The sequence below is a fragment of the Triticum urartu genome, chromosome 3 (assembly GCF_003073215.2).
Source record: "Triticum urartu cultivar G1812 chromosome 3, Tu2.1, whole genome shotgun sequence".
NCBI classification, from domain to species: Eukaryota; Viridiplantae; Streptophyta; class Magnoliopsida; order Poales; family Poaceae; genus Triticum; species Triticum urartu.
This window is the reverse complement of record NC_053024.1, coordinates 187667776-187692109: the sequence shown is the minus strand read 5'-3', so window position 1 is coordinate 187692109 and position 24334 is coordinate 187667776. Positions and strand designations below refer to the sequence as shown.

At 48.8% G+C, this 24334-nt stretch overlaps 3 protein-coding genes across 4 annotated transcripts; 2 read left to right on the top strand and 1 right to left on the bottom strand.

Moving 5' to 3' along the window:
- Positions 1-240: 240 nt before the first annotated feature.
- LOC125543550 (epoxide hydrolase A-like) lies at positions 241-11879 on the top strand. 2 transcript variants are annotated; one of them, XM_048706925.1, is made up of 5 exons: positions 241-713; positions 808-990; positions 10480-10509; positions 10654-10895; positions 11470-11879. In XM_048706925.1, exons 1-5 carry the CDS (start codon positions 417-419, stop codon positions 11714-11716), a joined length of 999 nt encoding a protein of 332 aa, XP_048562882.1. In that variant the 5' UTR covers positions 241-416; the 3' UTR covers positions 11717-11879. The 2 variants fall into 2 exon arrangements, with proteins under 2 accessions (XP_048562882.1, XP_048562883.1); XM_048706926.1 differs by lacking the exon at positions 10480-10509 and having other exon boundaries at positions 249-713.
- Positions 11880-12986: 1107 nt separating this feature from the next.
- Positions 12987-16286, top strand: LOC125543552 (dynein light chain 1, cytoplasmic-like). The gene is made up of 3 exons (XM_048706927.1): positions 12987-13378; positions 13497-13602; positions 15895-16286. The coding sequence occupies exons 1-3, from the start codon at positions 13142-13144 to the stop codon at positions 15975-15977; spliced, it is 426 nt and encodes a 141-aa protein (XP_048562884.1). The 5' UTR covers positions 12987-13141; the 3' UTR covers positions 15978-16286.
- Positions 16287-17417: 1131 nt separating this feature from the next.
- LOC125543553 (late embryogenis abundant protein 41-like) lies at positions 17418-18163 on the bottom strand. Its single transcript, XM_048706928.1, has one exon. The coding sequence runs from the start codon at positions 18043-18045 to the stop codon at positions 17758-17760; it is 288 nt and encodes a 95-aa protein (XP_048562885.1). The 5' UTR covers positions 18046-18163; the 3' UTR covers positions 17418-17757.
- Between the last annotated feature and the right edge of the window lie 6171 nt (positions 18164-24334).

The window sequence follows — 24334 nt, the reverse complement described above, 5'->3', positions numbered from 1 at the left end:
AAAGCGGTTTGGACGTGCTTTATTTTGTGACGGTTGCTGAAGCCAGCGAATCGCCGCGCACAAAACCTGACTCTCCCGATGCTGTATTCTGATTTTTTTTTAACGCGCGGCTGTTGAGATCCTCTGAATGCATATGCGGCAGTCTTGAAGTCTACTGGTACTAACGAACGACGACGACGAAAGAGAGCCGCGACACCCGGTCCAGTCCAAATGTCCAATCCAAGTATCCAAGTCCAAGGTGTGCGAAATTTCGGCAAGCTGCCAAAAACTCCTCTTGCCAGCACCCGTCCGGCCGCCCCCACAAGCCACGAAATCCTCGCCCGTTTAGCCACACAGCCAGCGGCCGGCGACGCACCCGAAGCGCGCGATAGTCAATCCCTCGGCGGGCCACGAGCGCGAGAGAAGCAGCGGCAGCGATGGAGCCGGAGGGGGTGCGGCACCGGATGGTGGAGGTGGCCAAGGGGGTGCGGCTGCACGTGGCGGAGGTGGGGCCCGAGAACGGTCCCGTGGTGCTGCTCGTGCACGGCTTCCCGGACCTCTGGTACGGCTGGCGCCACCAGATGGTCGCCCTGGCGGCCCGGGGCTTCCGCGCCGTCGCGCCCGACATGCGCGGCTACGGCGACTCCGACGTCCCGCCCTCCGCGGGCTCCTACTCCATCTTCCACCTGGTCGGCGACCTCGTCGCCCTCATCGCCGACCTCGCTCAGCCCCAGGTCTTAGCATCGAACCCCTTCGCCCTTCGAGATCCCCCACGCCGGCCATGCTCCTTGCTAAGATTGCTGTTCGATTCTCGGGTTCGCGTGGCAGGTGTTCGTGGTTGGGCACGACTGGGGCGCACTCGTGGCATGGCAGCTCTGCCTGCTCCGGCCGGACCTTGTGCGGGCGCTCGTTAACCTCAGCGTGGCCTACCACCCGCGCAGCTCCGAGGGGAGCCCGCTCCAGGTCGTCAGGGCCTTGTGCGGGGAAGACCACTACATGTGCCGTTTCCAGGTGGAGCCCTTCATCTCCTTTCTGTCCTGCTTATAGCAGACAGAATCAATGTCATTATGAGTTGTGTTCATCTGTCCTGACGACTTTATTGGATAGGGGTCTGTTTACTGGTCGTGGCAAAACAATTGAACCGGTTCATAGTTGTTGGCATAATTTCGTATGTTAGACGATTGTCTTCATGGTGGGCTGTTCGTGATGCTTACCAAGGGATCGAACCAAACTAGATTATTCGAACTTCGGAATTCCAGATAGATAACAATGGAGAAATGGTAATAAACAAGAAATATCGGTATATTGGATTGGAGGTTGAGTAGTGTTTTTCACTAAGGAAATTGAGTTATTGGTTCAATTGAAATTGGATACTTCGTATTGTCTTTTTTGAAGCTGGTAACTTAACATTATCGCATTCCTGAGATACATAGTAGGTAAAACCATTGTTTCTTGAAATATGCCAAATTTATTTGTTGAAGCTTTATTTGCTATGCAATCACACCTATGTCCTTATCAGGTTAGGAACCCGAGTACCTTAAGTACTATAAATCTTCAGTAACAAACTTTAGTTCTTATTGACATTGTGCTTTTGTTGAAACCCAAAAATTAGAATATCGCATTTTCAAGATATGGAGTGTGCAAGGCTCCAAGTAAAAGCATTTTCTTGAAAGACACCATGCTTTGCAAACAACAACATGGATCTTTATCTTTACTGTTATAAAGATTTCACTCGGTGATGGCGGTCTGCTCACTTTCAGGCCACATCACATGTTTGACATGACAAATGCCTGATATGTTAGCAGATGTAGATGATTTGGTCTTGTTTTAATCCATTTTGATCTGTAGCAACACAAGGAATTGAACGTGTATCCGTAAGTATAGGGGAAAACATCTCTGTAACAAGCACAAAAAAAATTCAGGGAGCACACAACTGTTAGAGTTATATCTATATATCCATGTAGCCTTTTCCTTTTGTCTTTACCCCATTGTATAAGGGGTTTTCTGTATATTACCTGCACCTGTACATGTATATATACTGGCCTATGGCCCCATGGGAATACAAGTTGCATATTCCTAACATGGTATTAGAGCTTAGGTTTTTTTTTTCCGCACGCGCAACTCGTGCTCAGATCCAATCACGCCGCTGCGTTTCTCCTCTCCGGCTGCGCTGCTCCACCCGTTCCGCTACTCCCGCCGAGGCGGCCGCTGCTGCTCTACTCCCATCCACCGCGGTCTCTCCCCTGATCCAGCCGCAAGTCTCTATCCGCCCGTGTGCCCAGCTGGTCTCTTCTGCTGCTCTGTCTTGCGTTACGTGGTGCAGCTGCTGCTTCCTGCCGCTACGTGGTGCTGCTGCTGCTCCTGATCTGGTCCACTACGTGGTGCAGCTGCTACTCCTAATCTGATCAGCTGCTTTGACCGGTTGGCAGCCTGACAGGCTTAAAAAAAGTCACTTTGTTCGAGCAGATGTGCGGGCATTGCTGCCGGTTGCCTTTCGACGGCGTCCCTTATACTGACCCCGTCTCACATGCACCATCTCTCGGTGCTTGGTGCTCGTCCAACCGTGATGTCATGTTCTTTGTCGTCTTCCGCGCACGGTGATTGTCGCTCTACACCGACTCCTCTCGCGACTTTCACCCGCTCTGTTGGTGCAGATGACTCCATCGACCACGCCTCGCACACGCGCCTTCCCTTGGCTCTCGGGGCTTGTCTGCATGCGCCCTCGTCTCCACCTTCGGGCTCTGCAGATGATACTAGTCATGCTACACCGCCTCCTCTAGCGGTTTCCACAGATGGTGGTGGGCGCTACTTTTTCGGTGATCCTGCGCCAACTACTTCGGCTATGTACTTCACCGAGCAGGAGATTGTCCGACTTCGTGATCTGCTGATTGCCTCCGGCTCTTTGTTGCCGGGTGCATCTTCATCGACCTCTTCAGCCGAGCCTTTGACTGAGCAGGAGATTACACGACTTCGATGCTTGCTAGCTGTGTCCTCTGGTTCTTCATCGACGGGTTCTGCTGGTTCTGCTACCGACTCTTCTGGCATTGTGGAACCACCTTCTACACAAGCAGGTACATCTCCGTGGATTCTTGATACTGGAGCATCTTTTCATATGACTCATGATTCGTCCACCCTGTCCTCTACTCGACCTCTCGATTCTCCTGTTCATGTTCTTACTGCTGATGGTACCTCTCTCCCGGTTACTGGCCGGGGCATTCTTAGCACTTCATCTTTTCATGTTCCTGATGTTGCTCATGTTCCCCGACTAACCATGTAGCTCATGTCTGGTGGCCAGATTGTTGACTCTGGTTGTCGTGTCATTCTCGACTTTGACTCTTGTTCCGTTCTGGACCGTCATACCGGTGCTCTCCTTGGTGCTGGCCCCCGGCGCCGTGACTCTCAGGGTCTCTGGGAGCTTGACTGGCTTCACCTACCCTCCGCTGCTACCACCGCCAGTCTCTCCGCCTCTATTGCCTTGTCTACCAGCTCTTTTCAGCAGTGGCATCATCGCCTTGGTCATTTGTGTGGCTCTCGTCTCTCCTCTTTAGTTCGACGCGGTCTTCTTGGATCCGTCTCCGGCGGTGTGTCTTTAGACTGTCAAGGTTGTCGTCTCGGTAAACAGATCCAGTTACCTTATCCTCATAGCGAGACCGTGTCTCAGCGTCCTTTCGACCTTGTTCACTCTGATGTTTGGGGTCCAGCTCCCTTTGCCTCGAAGGGAGGTCATCGCTACTATATTATCTTTATAGATGATTTCTCTCGACACACATGGATATATTTTATGTCTTCTCGTAGTGAGGTCTTATCTATCTATAAGTGTTTTGCTGCCATGATTCACACTCAGTTTTCTACGCCTATTCGTGTGTTCCGTGCTGACTCTGCTTGAGAGTATATCTCCAAGATGTTGCGTGGATTTCTTGCCGAGCAGGGTACTCTGTAACGCCCTCGATGCGACTATATCTCCCACGTGTCGAAGCACGACTTAGAGGCATAACCGCATTGAAAGCAATGTCGCAAGTGAGGTAATCTTCACACAACCCATGTAATAAAATAGGGGAAGAAGTTACATAGTTGGCTTACAATCGCCACTTCACACAATTACATGAATAAAGCATTACATCATCCAGATACAAACAAGGTCCGACTACGGAGCCAAAATAAAAGAAGAACCCCAAATGCGACAAAGGTCCCCGATCGACCCCAACTGGGCTCCACTACTGATCAACTAGAACGAAGCAACACAAAGGACAAGATCTTCATCGAGCTCCTCCTGAGCTTGGTTGCGTCATCTGCACGGTCTCATCGGCACCTGCAAGCTGGTTTTGGAAGTATCTGTGAGCCACGGGGATTCAGCAATCTCGCACCCTCGCGATCAAGACTATTTAAGCTTATGGGTAAGGTAAAGGTATGGGGTGGAGCTGCAGCAAGCGACTAGCATATATGGTGGCTAACATACGCAAATGAGAGCGAGAAGAGAAAGCAAAGCACGGTCGATAAAAGTATGATCAAGAAGTGATCCTATAACAACCTACGTCAAGCATAACTCCAACACCGTGTTCACTTCCCGGACACCGCCGGCAAGAGACCATCACGGTAACACACGCTGTTGAATCATTTTAATTAAGTTAAGGTTCAAGTTATCTACAACCGGACATTAACAAATTCCCATCTGCCCATAACCGCGGGCACGGCTTTCGAAAGTTCAAATCCCTGCAGGGGTGTCCCAACTTAGCCCATCACAAGCTCTCACGGTCAACGAAGGAATAGACCTCCTCCCGAGACATTCCGATCAGACTCGGTATCCCGGTACAACAAGACATTTCGACAGGGTAAAACTAAACCAGCAACACCGTCCGAATGTGCCGACAAAACCCGATAGGAGCTGCACATATCTCTTTCTCAGGGCACACCGGATTGTCTAAACTTCCGGTAGGCCAGCCCAGAGTTGCCCCTGGTGGCCACCGGCGGCTGACAAGTTGGACCAACACTCATAGAAGCACTGGCCCGGGGGGTAAAATAATGATGACCCTTGAGTCCGCGAAACCCAAGGGAAAAAAGAGACTAGGTGGCGAATGGTAAAACCAATGTTGGGCATTGCTGGAAAAGCTTTACTTAAGGCGAACTGTCAAGGGGTTCCCATAATAGCCCAACCGCGTAAGGAACGCAAAATCCTGGAACATAACACCGATATGACGGAAACTAGGGCGGCAAGAGTGGAACAAAACACCAGGCATAGGGCCGAGCCTTCCACCCTTTACCAAGTATATAGATGCATTAATTAAATAAGATATATTGTGATATCCCAACAAGTAAACATGTTCCAACAAGGAACAACATCTCCATGTTCCAACGAGGAACAAACTTCAATCTTCACCTGCAACTAACAACGCTATAAGAGGGGCCGAGCAAAGCGGTAACATAGCCAATCAACGGTTTGCTAGGACAAGGTGGGTTAGAGGCTTGGTTCAACAATATAGGAGGCATGATAAGCAAGTGGTAGGTATCGTAGCATTGGCATAGCAAAAGAGCGAGCAACTAGCAAGCAAAGATAGAAATGATTTCGAGGGTATGGTCATCTTGCCTGAGATCCCGCAAGGAAGAAAAACGAGTTCATGACGAAGACAAACGGACGTAGACGAACGAAACCTCACAACACGACGTTACCGGATCCAACCTGAAGAAGCAAACACCGGAAAAGAAGCATACAACATGGTAAAACAACCATCACATAACATGGCATGATGCACAATCAAGTATGATGCATGTCCGGTTTAAAGAGGCATGGCATGGCAAAATGCACAAACAAAACTACAAATTAAGTGGAGCTCAATATGCAACGGAGTTGCATATTGAAGAAAACACCACATGACTTATTTAGTTCGATCTTGTTTATGAACCCAACAATATTAAATGTTGTTAAACATGGCAAGAGGGTGAAGCAAAGGTAAACTACCTATCTAGTCAAGGTTAAATGAGGCCGGAAACAACGAACAACAAATTCCGGTAAATCCCCATGTGCATATATTAGGTTTGGTACTGTTCTGCCCTAAACCATATTTTATAGTTGTTAAACATGCAAAGTGATGCCACCATGTTAAACTAGACATTTTTCTACCCCATTTCCATATAAAGTTTATTCAATTCGGAGCTACGGTTGAATAGTTATGAATTAAATCATTTTAGCATGGCATAGGAGCAAATTTAAATAAACATCATTTTAAACATTTTAAACATCGATGAAAGTTGCATATTATTAAACTAGACAAAATTCTGAGCAAGTTTCATATATTAAGTTTTTCCATATGATGCTTAGTTATTAAGTTATTATATGCATGTACTAAGAGGGTTTTTCTGCAAAACAGACGTCTCTGGATAAATAGGAAAAACGCAGAACCTGAAAAAAACTTTATGGGCCGAAACAGAGGCAGACTGGGTGCTCACCCTAGTGGACCGAGGCCCAGTAGGCGAGACAGGCCGGCGGCCGGTCAGGTGGGTCGACGGGCAAGCTAGGCCTTGGAGGCCATGGGCCCATGGGGCGCTGGACGGGGCCCACGCGCAGAGGGATCGTCCCCGACCTCTTGCCGAGGCGAGACGAGACATGGCAGCGGTGGCGAAACGGCGATGCTCCGAGGCGCAGACGAGGCAAGGCGAGACGGGAAGGCCTGGGCGGATTTGGCCCCAAGGACCTCATTCTCGGCGACGGCGAGGTCGGTGGGTCGGGAAGCTCTCTCCGGCAGCAGTCCCTGGTGAGAGAGGGAACAGTTGAGAGAGAGAGGGGAAGAAAATAGGAGAAGAAAGGGAGAGGCGCGGGTCTGGCCTGAGAGATGGCGGCGCGCCGGCGAGGTCCGGTCACCGGAGGACGCGTCGAGGCGGCGGGGTCCTCCGACCGGCGACGTGGAGGCTGGATCGGGAGGAGCGGCGCTCAGGGTCCGGGCGACGGAGTGCAGGGAGGACGCGAGCGCGAGGACGGGCCCCGATGAGCTCCGCGGGCTCATCCCGGGCCTAGGCGGGCCACGGCGGCGCGGGAGGCAGGGGGACGCGTGGCGACGCATGATTGGAGGGGAGCGGCGCTTAGGTGGGTTCTGGTGGCGGCGCGGCGATTGGGGCGGCGACAAGTGGCGGCGGGGGAGCGGGCACGCACGGATTTCAAGGAAAGGAGGTGGGAGGCGGCTGGAGGATGATTGGGGCACGGAAATTTAGGAGGAGGGGTAGGTAGCTGCCCAAAATGGAAGGGGAGGAGGTTTATATAGGGCAGGTTCTAGGGTTAGGGGGTTTAGGGGGGTTTTCGGACCCTCCGATCGCGATCCGATGGCTCCAGTCGCGAGGATGGAGTAGGTGGGCTGCAGGTGAGTGGAAGTGGGCTTTGCAGGAGGGTTAGGCTGAGAGGAGAGGGGAGAGATGCAGTCCGGCATGGTTTTTGGGGACCGAAAACGTCCGACGAAAAGACCGGCTACTATTGCCGCTATATTTATCCGTTGGGGCATCAAACGGACTCCGATTGCGATGAAACTTGACAGGCGGTCTATCTATACTATAATAAGACCACACGCCAACTTTCAACCCAATCCGAGAACATTTTCCGGCCACTTATAAAATAATATTTTGGACATGCCGCGGGCGCGTGCAAGTGTGTTTGGACTCAGAGCAGACAACGGAAGGAACGAGGAGAACCCGGACGAATGCAAGTTTTGAAAACATGATGATGCAATGCACATGATGACATGATGAAATGCAACACGCAAGCAAATGACATGGCAACGACAGCGAATAACTGGAGGACACCTGGCACATCGGTCTCGGGGCGTCACATACTCTTGCTCAGTTCTCTTGTCCTGGTGCTCATGCTCAGAATGGCGTGGCTGAGCGCAAGTATCGTCACCTTCTTGAGACGGCTCGTGCGTTGATGATCGCCGCCTCACTTTTGGGCTGAGGCTGTCTCCACTTCCACCCATCTCATCAACCTTCAGCCGTCCACTGCTTTGCAGGGCGGTGTTCCTTTCGAGCGTCTCTTTGATCGTTCTCCTGATTACTCAACGCTTCGTTTGTTTGGTTGTGTTTGCTATGTTCTTCTTGCCCCTCGTGAACGCACCAAACTGACCGCTCAGTCTGTTGAGTGTGTCTTCTTAGGCTATAGTGACGAGCATAAGGGCTATCGTTGTTGGGATCCTATCGGTCGTCGGATGCGTATTTCTCGGGATGTAACTTTTGACGAGTCTCGTCCTTTCTACCCGCGTCCATCTTCCTCGACCTTTTCAGTGGAGGATATCTCTTTCCTCACTTTTCCTGACACGCCTCCCTCTGTGCCCAGTATTCCTATTCCTCGTCCTGCTGTTGCAGATCCGACGCCATCCTCTCCTACAGATTCTTCCCCTCCCTCATCGCATGACTCTCCACCTTCATCACCGACACATTTCCCAACTCCACCTTCATCACCGATACCTTCCCCTTCTCCACCTTCATCATCGCTACATTCCCCGTCTTCACCTCCAGTGATTCCACCTCTTCCCTCCTTTCCTTTTCATTATACTCGTCGTCCACGTGTTGTGGATAAATCCACTGACGTGCCATCTACTTCTGGTGCGGCGTCCTCCTCATCTCAGCCGACTTATGGTCTTCGGGTTCGGCCTCGCCCTCCCCCTGACCGCTATTCTCCTAGTCGATATGCTCTTTCGGTTGTACTTGAGCCTACGTCTTATCGCGATGCTGTTGTTCATCCTGAATGGCAGTTTGCGATGGCAGAGGAGCTTGCTGCTCTTGAGCGCACTGGCACGTGGGATCTTGTTTCTCTTCCTCCCGGTGTTCGTCCCATCACTTGTAAGTGGGTCTACAAGGTTAAGACTCGCTCGGATGGTTCTCTTGAGCGTTACAAAGCTCGTCTTGTGGCTCGTGGTTTTCAGCAGGAGCATGGTCGTGATTACGATGCGACATTTGCTCCTGTGGCCCATATGACCACTATCCGCACACTTCTCGCCGTGGCCTCTATTCGCCATTGGTCTGTTTCTCAACTTGATGTTAAGAATGCCTTTCTTAATGGTGAGCTGCGTGAGGAGGTATACATGCAGCCCCCACCTGGGTATTCTGTTCCTGATGGCATGGTCCGTCGTCTTCGTCGCTCTCTCTATGGCCTTAAGCAAGCCCCTCGCGCCTGGTTTGAGCGTTTTGCCTCTGTGGTGACTGCCGCTGGTTTTTCGGCGAGTGATCATGATCCAGCGTTATTTGTCCACATTTCTGCTCGTGGTCGGACTCTTCTTCTCTATGTTGATGACATGATCATCACTGGCGATGACCCTGAGTACATTGCCTTTGTGAAGGCCCGTCTTAGTGAGCAGTTTCTGATGTCTGATCTTGGCCCTCTTCGCTACTTTCTTGGGATCGAAGTCTCTTCTACCTCTGATGGCTTTTTTATTTCCCAGGAAAAGTATATCCAGGATCTTCTTGCTCGTGCTGCTCTCACTGATGAGCGCACTGTTGAGACTCCCATGGAGCTCAATGTTCACCTTCGTGATACTGATGGTGACCCCTTGTCTGATCCGACGCGTTATCGTCATCTTGTTGGGATTCTTGTCTATCTAGCTGTCACTCGACCGGATATATCTTATCCAGTCCATATTCTGAGTCAGTTTGTCTCTGCTCCCACTTCGGTTCACTACAGTCACCTCCTTCGTGTTCTTCGATATCTTCGAGGCACGATCTCTCACCGTCTGTTGTTTCCTCGCTCCGGTTCATTACAGCTTCAGGCCTATTCGGATGCTACGTGGGCTAGTGATCCCTCGGATCGCCGTTCACTTTCTGCTTACTGTGTTTTTCTTGGTGGTTCTCTCATTGCCTGGAAGACGAAGAAACAGACTGCAGTTTCCCGTTCGAGTGCAGAGGCTGAGTTGCGAGCTATGGCTCTTTTGACGGCAGAGGTGACTTGGTTACGGTGGTTGCTTCAGGATTTTGGTGTTTTTGTCACTACACCCACTCTTCTACTGTCCGACAGTACAAGTGCTATTAGCATTGCGCGCGACCCTGTGAAGCATGAGCTCACCAAGCATATTGGTGTTGATGCTTTTTATGTGCGCGCTGGTGTGCAGGATCGGGTTATTGCTCTTCAGTATGTGCCTTCCGAGTTACAGTTGGCGGATTTCTTTACGAAGGCCCAAACTAGAGCACAGCATGGCTTCTATCTCTCCAAACTCAGGGTTGTTTATCCACCATGAGTTTGAGGGGGGGTGTTAGAGTTATATCTATATATCCATGTAGCCTTTTCCTTTTGTCTTTACCCCATTGTATAAGGGGTTTTCTGTATATTACCTGCACCTGTACATGTATATATACTGGCCTATGGCCCCATGGGAATACAAGTTGCATATTCCTAACAACAACATCCCTTTTGCAGAGCTGTAAATAACAATACGGAGTATTACAGTGATTACAGTTAGCCTTAAAAACATTCAACTGACTGACAGATTATAATTGTCTATCTTGTCATCGCCTGGATTTCTTTTTCGAGTATAGGACTTCAACAATTCCTACCTGCAGACTCAGGTTTAAAAGTATCTCCTGACACAGTACTAGATATTGCTGTTTAATTGCTTATTCTTAGATATAGTTTTCCTCTGCACCAACATCGCTTCAGATTTGGTTTGTAGGAAACAGTCGTTCATATGCATTACTGAATTATGCATGCAGGAGCCTGGAGTCGCTGAAGCTGAATTTGCTCTATACGACAATAGTCATAAGTTTAAGACGGTCTTTGGAATGCGCAAACCAGCTCCTCCTATTCTACCCAAGGACAAGACCTTCTTTGACTCACTAGATTCGGATGGTACTTGCCCTCCATGGTTGTCTGAAGAAGATATTTCCTACTATGCAGACAAATTTGAGAAGACAGGGTTTACAGGAGGGCTTAACTACTACAGATGCATGGACTTGTATGTCACCTACGGCCCATTCTCACTGTCTTGGTTTTACAATTTAGTGCTTTATTTACTAATGTTAGCCAGGAAAGTTACTTCATTTCAATTGGTTACTGATGATATACTCTGTACTGCGTAACTTTATGCTTTCGAGTTATCAGATGAGGGGAATTGCATCCTAAATGCTAGTTGTCGTAACCTACAAAGACTAGGAACCTGGTGGCAAAATGTACAGAAACATGCTCTTTCTTAGCAATTTTATCTATCTATCTATCTATCTATCTATCTATCTATCTATCTATCTATCTGTCTGTGTGTGTGTGTGTGCGCGCGCGCGCGGGTGCGTGCGTGCGTGCGTGCGTGTGCGTGTGTGCGTGTGTATGGATGTATGTATGTATGTGCATGCATGTCACGTATATGTACGTACGTATGTATATGTGTGTATGTCACGTAGGTACGTATGTACGTATGTATGTAACTACATATCTGATTGTGCCAACTTCAGTTCATAAGTTTTATGGGTGAAGGCATTTTGCCAGAGTTAACGCAGGCGTTAGATCTGGCTCAACTTACTTTCGTGTTCATGCAGGAATTGGGAGCTTTCTGCACCATGGACTGGAGCTCCAATAAAAATAGCAACAAAATTCATCGTTGGGGACCTTGACGTTACATACAGTGTACCGGGGGTGAAAGACTACATTCACAAGGGTGGCTTGAAAGCGAGCGTGCCGAATCTGGAGGATGTGGTTGTTATGGAGGGAGTGAGTCACTTCTGCAACCAGGAGAAGCCTAATGAAGTTTCAGATTACATCTGCGAGTTCTTCAGCAAGTTCTGATTATCAAGAGAGTCTCGGCGAACCGACTTGTTTCGGTGCTGTTTATGTACTTATAAGTTGTCGATTACACACGCCATGATACTGAATTTTCTCTAAATAAAACCATGGTCTGATTGTCACAGAAGAATTTCTGTGAACTCTCATGTCCTCCTGTTTCTATGCAGAGGGAAGTGTAACCTGTGGGCAGCAGTGAAATCTTAGCAGCTGAAACCGATAGAAAAAACCACCAGATTACCGTTTCTTCTTTATTCGGGTCTGTCTTTTGGACCTCTTTTTTCTTTTGGTTAGGTTCATACTGAGGTAGTGGACAAACATATGGGAAGAATATGGGTAGGGGCAAGTTTCCTATTATTGTGGGCAAATAGAATTGCTTGACTTGTTAAATTAAGTTCAACTTCAAACTTACAACAAAATATTGCAAAAATAACGTAAACTCTTCCATTGAAGGCTTGTGTTTTACTTTAGGCTTGTTGAAGCAGTTGTGTGAGATGTTCTGAAACACCTCTGCCTCTAGGGCAGCTGAGTTTTGCCGTGAAAATCTTGAAAGGGATGTACGGCTCCGCTGCCTCTGGAACTCAACCGTTCCAATGCTGACCTGCAGAGGGAAATTTGTTAGTTTCTGGTGTAGCTAGGTGTATCATGAGTAGTTGATGAACATGCTGAACTGCCAGTAACTTCACATTGTACAATAGCGCCTTTTTTTTAACACTACCATCAACAAACTGGGAAGCAGATTGTCGATGATCTTGGCGTTGTTCACTGGTTTTCTTTGTTTTTTTCAAGTTTTTTTATTTTTTTCCTTTGTTTAGAAATTTCAAAAAATGCTCATGTTTTCAATTTTTTTGCCTATTTTCTAAAAGAAAATTGTGTTTTTAGAAAATATTCACAATTTCATGCAATGTTTGGATTTTCAAAATTGTTTGTGTTTTAAAATTTTATTCCCAATTTAAAAAAATCTTCGGGTTTTCCAATAAATGTCCGTGTATTTTATAAAAAAGTTTGCACTTCCAAATATTCTTCACAATTTTTGTTTTGCGAATCTTCACAACTTAAAAAAGTGTGGCACTTGACATGAGTGGTGAGCTATCTCAAAAACAATGAACTAAAAGAAAGTGTTAGAACAACCCAGAAAAAAATCACATGCTAGTAGTAGCTACGGTAACTCGGGTATGGGCTGACCCCTGCGTGCTTCAGGTATGCAGCCCATTACCTCCCCTACTTTTTTGTTCCGCGCGTTCCGCTTCCCTCTACTAGCTTCCGCTAGAAGGCCCAGCCTCCCGTACAATGATGAAGCAGCACGGCAGCAGCCACCGTCGGCTTTGAAAAGGGCGGAGTGGAGAAAGGAATCGCTGAGCTCCTCCATCCAACTGCTTCCACCACAGATTCCACAAGCCACACTGCCTTCCACGCCAGAGATTCGCAGCCATGTCCGACGAGCTCAAGCGCGGGATCGCGGGCGCCGCCGCCGTCGCCGCCTCCCACCCGGCGCCCTACGCGACGCGGGCCCCGGCCGACGCCGACCGCAGGCTCGCCGCCTCCGCCACCGCCGCGCTCGGCTCCCCGCCGCCGGCCGCCGCGTCGCCCACGGCGCACAAGATCACGCTCAAGAGCGCCGACATGAAGGAGGAGATGCAGAAGGAGGCGTTCGACATCTCCCGCGTCGTAATCCCCTTCTCCCTGCACATTGGATTCTCGATTTGGTCCCGCCGCGCTGTCCCAGCGTGGCTGACAGGGCTGTTGGGTGTGGGGAATTTATTTATTTATTTGTTCTGCATACTAGGCGTTTGAGAAGCACACCATGGAGAAGGACATCGCGGAGTACATCAAGAAGGAGTTCGACAAGAACCACGGCCCCACCTGGCACTGCATCGTCGGCCGCAACTTCGGTAATCTCTTCTCTTCCCCCATTTCTTTTCGAAACAGCTTTGTACGGAGGATGCGTCTGTGGTGGATGTACTTTCGGGTGATTTGGCTTACTTGAGCGTGACCATTTTCTTCTCTTCTGAGGCGACCATAAACTTCTGTTGATGAATATATCTCCTAGGGGGAGACAGTGACTGAGGTATAATTTCTGTGGATGTCAGATGGAGCAATAGAATGCTAAGTTAACCGCATAAGTGAGTGACCCTTTAGATTATGTACTTCAGAAGTACTTAGAAGGGCCAATAATAATAGAAGGGCCGTAGGATAAATCATCTGATGTCTTTTAGGTTAACGCAAAAGCAAGTTGGCACTTAGGAAATAGGATGTGCTAATGTAGTGTGATTCCTCGCTCATAGGGCTCATCGTTTGGATGTATGTAAGTATTTGCTCAGGTTCTCGCTGGTATCAACCAGATCCAACTTTCCGTAGCTATAACTCAGTTTGTTGTGTTTTCAGCTGAGGGGTAACCGTTTCATTTCACCAGATTTCTTAGAGTTTGTTGACAGTATTTATTTGCAAGCCAGATCATTTTACAGTAGAAGGTCGCATCAGGAATACAGATAATCATTAAGTTATTGCACGTATGGTCGATATGCATGTTTTTTTTCTCTTTAGCTGGCACTGACCAAACAACAATGATAGCCATTAGGCCCATGACAAGAGAGTCGTCTCATTTGTGTTTGCTGTGATTATTGAAATCCCGCATCTTGGTTGCAAATCAATGTTTTCCTTTGTATTATAATATTATTTTCTTCACATTTGTTAGTCTAAACTTTAGCAACACATTAAACGGAGAGGGGGGCCAAGGGAACATATGGCTCTACTTTTGTTATATTGATTGTTATTACTTGCTACGCTCCTCACCCTGAAAGGAGCCAGGCCTATTTGATTGGCCACTATGGTTGCCTCAGTTTGCCACCATTGGAGTAAGGCTGGTTTGATCAAGGTAGACGGATGTTAGTCTAAACTTTAGCAACACATCAAGTTTTCTTTTCCAATAAACAGAGAGGGGGACCAAGGGAACAAATATGGCTCTACTTTTGTTATATTGGTTTTTATTACTTGCTGCGCTCCTCACCCTGAAAGGAGCTAGGCCTATTTGATTGGCCACTATGGTTGCCTCAGTTTGCCACCATTTGAGTAAGGCTGGTTTGATCAAGGTAGATGGGTGTTTGGTTTGTGACCACAACAACAACAATAAATGGTGCTCCATTTGACACAATACCAGCTGTTAAATCCCATGTCATGACCTTTAGATGATCTCGTGGTTCCATGTCGTATTGGTGATTATGTCCCAAAAACTAAATCCTAAAGTGAAAGAACAAATTTTGTTAATATCAGGGCTCTCTAGTTGGCTGTACAGACGCTAGAGAAAGCTTACCTTTGCTTCTCAGTCTTGTAGAAAATGTAGAAAGATTTTGATTCACTAATTTCATCAGTCAATCTAATAAGTATGATTGGGTGAATTGCTCATAGTATATTCTCTTTGGCCCATTTTTGGTGTTTATTTGTTTAATTCCCAAGGTTTAGCTTGTGTGTATTTCTTGTCTTGCATTGCTTTTGTGGATTTTCTTAGAGGGGTGTCATCTTTTCAAACCAGTCAAGAGGATACTAAACACTTTGTCAGTCCTACTGGAGTTATTATTTGTTTTGGTATGTTCCATCCAGGGACTTTAGTTTATGTGGGCCCATGAGCTGAAGGTTAAAAACCTCCAAAGAAAGAACCATTCAGTATGATTGTGGTAAACTGTAGGGAGTTCTGTATTTGCTTGGGAATGTAACAAGCGAGCTGAAAAACGATGGGAACATAATTACATTTCTTTTTTTAAGCTGTTCCCTTGGTTGGTGTAGGGAGATTGGGTATATGTTGAAACAGCTAGCTGCTAAAACATTGAAAGATAATAACTTAAACTGACTACTCCCCATTTGCCTCCCATTTTCATTCCCACACTACATAGTGAGTTGCAGTTAGGACTTAAGAGGCTAGTGGTGTATTTTACTTATATATACTTGTTGTCTTGAGTTTCATTTGTTGATCCTGGGCGATAAACTATTGCCCCCATACCTGGTTGCTGGTTTGCCTAAGAGATCCTTTTGAGAAGTTAAAATGCTGGAAGCTACGAATGATATGAATCAATATTTTCACTAGTTATAATCTACAGCACTTCTCTGATGATCTCGGACCCTTTGCTATCGACACAAGATACATACGAGTGCAAGCAATGTTGCTAATTATTTTTTCATCGCATTTGCAGGTTCCTACGTGACGCACGAGACGAACTACTTTGTGTATTTCTACATTGATTCTAAAGCTGTCTTGCTATTTAAGTCTGGGTGATGGGCGCAGCTGATCCCTTCTCCCCCTGGCGTCAATCTCCTGTGTGCCCCTCTTTCATCCGCGTCTGCAACTGAACTGGAAAATCAGAAATTTGGAAACGACTCCATGTTGGTGTGAAATCTTAGATCGTGTCTTTGTTTTGCTTTGTTTCAGCTAGGTGTTGTTGACGTTGTCTCATTGTAATATTGCCACAAAATCGGGCGAGAAGTCATCGTCCACAATGTACGAAAAACTGTCTGATCTACTGACTTGCCAAGTGTCCTGGCCTCGTGGGATGGTCAAATTCAGAATTTGCATTTTGCTCGTATAGTCGTATTGAGTCATACGCCCCACCCTGGATAACCTGCACTAGTTGTGTGTTCATGCGGTTGGTCACCCGGGGAGCAGCTGTGGCTGTGTGCATGGCGATGCAGAGGCCGGGGCACTCTCTTTTTGAAAAAACTGGCACGCTGCTGGGAGCCTGGGACTCGAGGTTTTTGGCTCTTTCTGGTGCAAGATCTCGTCGATCTAGGTTCCTGGTGGCCATCATGCGAGCACGGGGTGTCTTCTTAATTGGGTTCTCCACGCGCGGGATAATCCTTGTCATTGTTTTCTGGTCAGCTATACTAAACCGTCGTATCTCACGAAGGATCAGTTGTTTTCTTAACGGAAGAAAGATCAATCGATTTGACGCAGAGTTAGCAGCAACGGAGAGACGTTTTGGCATGACAAGGTTCACATATGAGTAGACGCACTCGAGCCCGTGACGTCGACGTGCGGCCGGTGCCGTGAGACGCGATGCTTTCCTTTCCGGTCGCCGTCGTGAGTACAAGGCGACGTCCGTTCGATCGAAGCGACCTGATTCCATGCCGCCTGCGCGCAGCAATGTCCATGTTGCTCGGGCAGTGAGAAAGTGTTCACAAACAGTGACGACGCCGCGCGACCTAATAATTAGCCTACGCACGCGCACCTAGTGCTTTAGAGACAGTCGACCAGGTGTTTTTGAGAAAGCCGTTGTGTATATGCGTATGTATGAACGTGTCTGCATTCGTATTGTATTAAAAAATGACATACAACATGTCACGACCAGTGTTGACGTGAAATTTGAAGAGAAAAAAGAAAGAAGAACAACTACACGCTGACGTTGCGCGTTTGAGGCAGCAGCGCACGTCGTCAGACGTCCGTGACACCGGAACATTTCACCGTGTCCCGACGCGGTTGCTGTACAGCGGCTCGAGCTGTGACTGCCCTGCCCCCGTACTACTGAATCTTCATTTGCAGGACCGACGTCTAAATGATTTTATATAGGTTATAGCAGTAAGCCAGTAATGAATATGTGTTTAGGAGCATGAATTCAATATTTATTGGAGCTTCATTTGCAGATTCAATATTTATTGGAGCTCCATTTGCAGGATCAACGCAAGAATGAATCAGATAGCAAGAAAACGCAAGAAACATTTGTTTAGGAACAAGAAAAACGCTGGATTCTTTTGTTATTATAATACCTAACTGTAAAAGTAAAAGGTACAAGCCCTGCTCGACCAAAAATACATCTGATCTGAGCATCCAAGCCCAGACGCACGCACGCACGCACGCACACAAACACAATGGGAAACAGCCAAACGTCCAGGCCGCATCTCCCCCGTAGTATAGGATCGATGATGATGAGATGCGTCGTGAAGCCGCACAGCCGCGCGCGGCGAACGAGCCCCGCCTGCCTCTTCTCTATCTTCCCTCGTTACGTAGCGGTAGCAGTTCTGTTTTCCATGGCGGGACCAGGAGGGTCGAGTGGAGCCGGGCTTCAGGCCCGTGCGTAGGTCTGTCCGAGGTGCGCGGCGCGGAGGTCGGCGGGGTCGGCGCCGGCGGCGCGGTTGGCGGGGCGGTAGTGGCCGGTGACGGGGTCGGGCACCCACGAGGCGTCGGCCGCGGCCTTCTCGGCCTCCCTGGCCGCCTTCCCGTCCGCGGCCGCCGCGGCGCCGCGCCTCATCGCCCCGGAGGAGGCCGCCGCCGCGTAGCCCCTGGCGGTGGCCGGGGCCAGCCGCTGGGCGAGCGCGCGGGCAGCAGCGGAGCCGGAGAGAGCGAGGGCCATCGGATCCGTCTGCGTTGGACGATCGAACGGCTGGTTGGCTCTGGCTCTGTGCTGCTGCCACTGCTCCAACGTGGGCGTTTGAGGCTTGGTGGGCTTTGGTGGTGTGGGGGAACGAGAGAGGCCAGGGCCCGTATATAAAGGGAGACGGGGAGGGGCAGGCGCAGTAAAAAGGGCCCAACGGCACGGGGTTTTGTCAAAGATTCGGTGGCTTTTGGGCGCCGTCACTCAGCGCGGCGAACCGGCACGTGCCGACGCGACGGACGCAAGAAATGGCGCCGCGGGTTCGTCGCTTCCTTCCTACGTGGTCGACTTGATTTTTTTTTGAGAGAGTCGACTTGATATTTTTGTTTACTCTTCTCGAGCTGATGTTGCCGTGCCTCGCCCGGTCGACATGAGCCAGCGAGAGCGACGCACGTTTAATAAAAAGTTGGTGGCAATTAGGACTTTTGAGAGGAGTATAAGCCAGGTCGTGTTGGGTTCGTTGTCAACGGCGAAGTTGCCCTAGCTCTTCTCGGTTTGGTGCGCACTAAAATTAATTAGAAATATTAACGCTCACATGTGTGACATGTTTACACTTTACCCACACTCGTTGATACACGTTGATTTTATTTTACATGAATCTTAAAAAAATCTGTTAGATTTTCAGTGCCATGTGGGCAGCATCATGTGTGTAGGCGTTGGAGAGTTCATCCACACGACCCGCAACACACGGTTGCCAACTGCGCCGTGTGGACGAACTAATTTCTGGCCACACAGTCACCACCTGGTCCACGCATGTGTGGATGAACTGCTCTTCGCCCTCACGACACTCGTACATTGTTCGATGGCAATTGCAGTTGCACGTACGTGGCAACTAGGATAACACACATGACAACTATGATTCGTTGCTAGACGGCAGCTGCAGTTGTGCGTATGTGGCAACTAGAGAGGCAAATAAAGTAGCACATGAACTTGCTAGATTAGCTAGATTTTTTTCGACTTCGGTTTGGTTTGAGGAGCCTTTTAGTGAAATTGTAACACTTCTCACAAACGATGTATTGGTTATTGCTAATGAATAAAATTTCGTTTATTTCAAAAAAAGGTAATCACGCATTGCAACTATGATAAATCATACATGGCAACAATGATTGGACCACACGAGTCAACTAGTTAATTACACATGGCAACTAGTTAATCACACATGACAACTATTGTTTGACCACGTAGGGCAAGTAGTTTATCACACATGGCAACTATAGTTTGAACATGCGGCAACTATCGTTACTTACACATGGCAACTACATTTGTCATCCCATGGATGCGCCAGGACGTGTGGGCAGATTTGCTTTATGCCACACACGCGGGGTGAAGATGAGTAGTAGTTCATTAGGCGTGCGACACGAAGTAGCGGCGCCCACACGTATGGGCAGTCCGAATGTTCGCCCACACATGATCTGTGTGGGCTGCCTCCTGCTTACACCACACACGGCGTATGGGCGGATGTCTAATAAATCACACGTGTGGGCGTTATCAGCGTCCAAATTAATTTTTCAACTCGCATGCAGCGGGTCACCGTCGCATAGATGCAACGCTGCGGCCCCTTGGTCTCCCTCGCGTGTGGGTGCAGCGCCGGCTCATGGAGGTCGTCGCCGCGCGGGGGCATCACCAATTCACCATGGCTGTCGGGTCGTCATTGCGTGAGGGAGCGCTGCGGCGCCAGAGCAGTGATCAGTGTCGGGTCATGGTCTTGTTAGAGCGCTACCACGGCCTACGAATCGCCGTCACTAAGGGCATGTATAATACATAGCCTCAAGGTGATGCCTCGCATGCCATGTAGGATCGAATATGACGTAAAGTAGGTTCGGATAGGGAAGCGGGATCCTCCCTAGGAGGCGGATGCTTGAAGTAAAAAAGTGTGGTCCGATGACAAAGCTGAAAATGTTGAAATGAAAAGTAAAGATGCATGTGTACTAGAGTCTTTATTTTCTATTTAATAATGAGGTCCACTAATGATAGCTTACATTGAAGAGAAAAATTAATGTAGGTGCCTTAGATTATTTTTTATCATAAAGCATATATATTCGTATGCCACAATTGTATATGCCCTAAGAAAAAGGCGCCGCAATCAATTGTCATTGAATCATCGTCGCCTCCAGGTTACCCTCACGGCTAGACAAAAGATAGGAAGGGAATAATTTCCAAAATTTCTGTTGAGCTAATTATTGTTAATAGGGGGATTTTCCTGAAAATTATGATTATTTTTTAAAAAGATTCAATTGATGGCTGACATATATTGATTATAACACGGAGGAGGCAGGAAATAACCAATTTGGTGGGTAATCTGAGAATCAAGGATAAAAAAAGAAGAAACGACAAAAAGCAGTGGCTACTACGCTCAATCCCTCGGACGCGGCTTCAGTGACTTTATGAAGCTAAGTCTCATCGTACCTTAGCTTCTTCTATCAGCCGTTCATTGAAAATCCGACGTACCAGATTGACTCATATTTTAAACGAATTTTTTAAAACTGTTCAAAAAAAATTGAAAAAAATTCTAATAAATCATAAATGTTTCGTCTTATAATCTGGGAAAGTTTCAACCCAGTTGGATGTATGATTTGTGATTAAATTGCCTTTTGAGCGCAAATAAATAAAAAAATGTTTACTCACAAACAATACAATGTTTCGTTTTATAATCTGGGAAAGTTTCAACCCAGTTGGATGTATGATTTGTGATTAAATAGCCTTTTGAGCGCAAATAAATAAAAAATGTTTGTTCACAAACGATACATCCAAATGAATTGAAATTTTCATAGAATACAAAACCAAACATTTATGATTTATTGGAATTTTTTCAATTTTTTCTAAACAGTTTTGAAAAATTCGTATGAAAATTGGGTTAATCTGGTATGTCGGATTATCAATAGACGGCTGATAGAGGGGGCTAAGTTACCGTGAGACTTAGCTTCACAAAGTCACTGAAGCTGCGTCCCAATCCCTCAGGGCGGTTTCCCAAATGGGTCCACCATGTCCTTGGCCCCTACTTGGCGTCAGAGCTCAAAATCTCTCTTGACAACTGCGATGATATCATCGGTTGACGCCACCTTGTCTCTAAATGAGCACTCGTTTCTTTCCATCCACAATCTCTATAGGATGATCATGGCTAGGGATCGAACCGTTTTCCTCAAAAGTGGATGAGCTTTGCTGATGATGGTGGCTACAATCTCAATTAACTTCAATTTGTAGTCCCATGTGCCCTCACTGTCGGCGTTCTGGGAACGGGAATATCCAGACTTGTCTGTCTGCTGACCACGACGTGGCTCCATCGATGACCTGATACGGCCCAACTTCAGCAGCAAACAAATCGAGAACCTCGCGGGGGGTCAAGCCTCGCGAGGCGGACGACACCAAGACCTCCACGAGGAGCAGCCTCTCCAGACTGACTCCTGAGGAGCGGAGATTCCTATGCAAGCCTCACCTCGCGAGGTTCAGATGACGTGAGCCATGACGACCAAGGCTAGGCGGGCGTCAGCGGGCGCAGTGTACTAGTTTCCTCTTTGGTGCTAAGGAGGCACGCGCAGGCGCGGAGTCCCGAAGAATCAGCCAAAGGTTTCCATTCCGGTGCAACAAGACCAAGACCGCCAGGACGGCAGGATGGAGGTCATCGTCGAGCCCACCACGGCGCCACGATCAGAGTCTTTTGCAGACGAAGACCACTTTTGTCAGGATGGCATGTAATAGTTGTCTCACTTCGAATCTGGCCGTTGTGGGATCCCTTCCCGCCTTCATTCGAGAAGAGGACCAAGTCCACTATAAATAGGACCTAGCCACCACCATAGAGGAGGGATCGGTTCGACCCTGATTAGCTCACCAGCTCACTCGAGCCCAAGAACACCCCTCCTCCTGAGATTGTTCTCCACTGTACTAGTTCATCCTCAACCCATTGAGGCCAATCCACCACAAAGCAGGAGTAGGGTTTTACACTCCAAGGTGGCCTAAACCTGGGTTTTACACTGGGGAGGACGAGTTCTTTGCACACACCCCAGAGTTCGAACCTCTCAAGGGTCTGCGGAACCCGAAATCCGACATTTGTCGCGCCAGGTAGGGGTGCATTGAAGATCCACCGCTCTGTCCGCTGCGCTCCGCTGTTGGCTCTCATGGCGGACTCTCCCACATCGACCGGATCGACACGCGCCATCGGAGAAGCCGAGGGCCTCCGAGCTTTCACCCCCGCCCTGCGGCGGGTGCAGTGGCCATCCAAGTTCAGGCCGGAGCTGCCGCCCCGATACGACGGCGCGGTGGACCCGACAGGTTTTCTCCAGGCGTACGAGGAAGCTGTGTTGACGGCCGGCGGCGACGACAAAGCCATGGCCAACTGGCTTCCTATGGCCCTCGCAGGTGCGCCACACGCCTGGCTGCTCAACCTGCCGGGATCTTCCGCGGCCTCCTGGGAAGAACTGCGCAGCCTCTTCGCCGCGCGCTTCGCGGCTCCGGCGCCCCACACTGTCGTGGCCCTCCTCGGTGGTTCACGGGCACCGCCCTCAGACCGCCACATCAAGCAGTTCTTTTGCCAAGTGGGTGCCGCCCACGAGCAACGGGGGGCTCCGCCGGGCTGGGCGGCACCCAAGGTAGACCTCACCTTCGACTCAAGGGACCACCACGGGCGCTGACGCGCTCCTGATGCTCTGCACACCCCCACCATCTGCAATTTGGCGGTCACCATGACCCACATTGACGGTGGAGTTGGCATCAATGTGCTCTTTGTGCAGGCCTTCGGTTTGCTTCATGTACCTCATGGCATGCTCCGCCCCACCAAACCCTTCTCCGGGGTCGTTGACGGCTCCACCAGCCCCTGGGGCAGATCCGCCTCCCGGTCACCTTCGGCACCCGCAACAACTACCGCACCGAGCTTATCGACTTCGACATCGCCTGTATCGGCCTCCCGTACAACGCCTCCTCGGGTACCCAGCCTTGGCCTAGTTCATGGCGACTCACCCTACCTACAACCTCATGAAGATGCCGGGGAGCAGCGGTGTCCTCACTGTGGCAGGAGATACCAAGGAAGCGTTGATAGCCCCCAGACTCGCCTTCAGGGCCGCGGCGGCTGTGCGACCAAGCGAGGAAGGAGCCCCGGAGGCCCCAAGGGCCACGCCGGTGAAGAAGAAACAGTTGTTCTCCCAAGATCGGACCGAGACAAAGCAGGTGCTGGTTGCTGAAGATGGGGCATCGGGTGCCACCTTCACCATAGGTGCCGGTCTCCTCCGGGTCAAGAGGAGGCGTTGGTCGGCTTTTTGCGCAGGAACAAGGATGTGTTCGTGTGGGAGCCTAAGGATCTAGTCGGGATCCCGAGTGGGATAATCGAGCATCACCTAAGGGTATGCCCTAACGTGCACCTGATAATCCCCAAGTGCAGGAAATCATCGTAGCAATTTCCAAAGGTGGAGGTGATAAGTATGGAGTGTCGAACCCATAAGGAGCTAAAGGTAAGATCAATATTCTATCAAGCCCTATCTACCACTGATACGACTCTACGTACACCGAACGTTTGCTTCCAACTAACAACGAAAAATAAAACTATGTTGTGGGTATGAAGTGGATAACTTTGCATGATATCAGAGAGCTAAAATACGAAAGTAGGTGCTGTTATCATAAAGTTAGAATATATTACTAAATATTATAAATAGCGAGTGTGGAATAATGGTGGATCGGTGTGCGGAATTGTCCTAGGCAATTGTTAACAAGACCGATAGTCATCATTGCAATTTCATATGAGGGAGAGGCATAGCTAACATACTTTCTCTACTTGGATCATATGCACTTATGATTGGAACTCTAGCAAGCATCCGCAACTACTAAAGATCATTAAGGTAAAACCCAACCATAGCATTAAAGCATCAAGTCTTCTTTATTCCCATACGCAACAACCCCCTTACTCGGGATTGTGTTTTAGTCACTCACCAACTCACTATAAGCGAATCATGAATGTATTGCAACACCCTAGAGCGGGAATCCCTCACGCTTGCGCGACACGAAGGGCACCATAGGACAACACCAAAGCAAAACATACAACTCATACCAATCTAGATCATCAATCAACCCAAGGACAAAGGATATCTACTCAAAACATCATAGTGATGGCAACACATCATTGGATCATAATATGTGGCATAAAGCACCATGTTCAAGTAGGGATTACAGCAGGGTGCGGGAGAGTGGATTGCGTAAAAGAGATGAGGATGGTGATGATGATGGTGATGTTGATGAAGAAGATCGCCGCTGTCGGTGTACTAGAGTAGGGGTACCCTAGTATCCC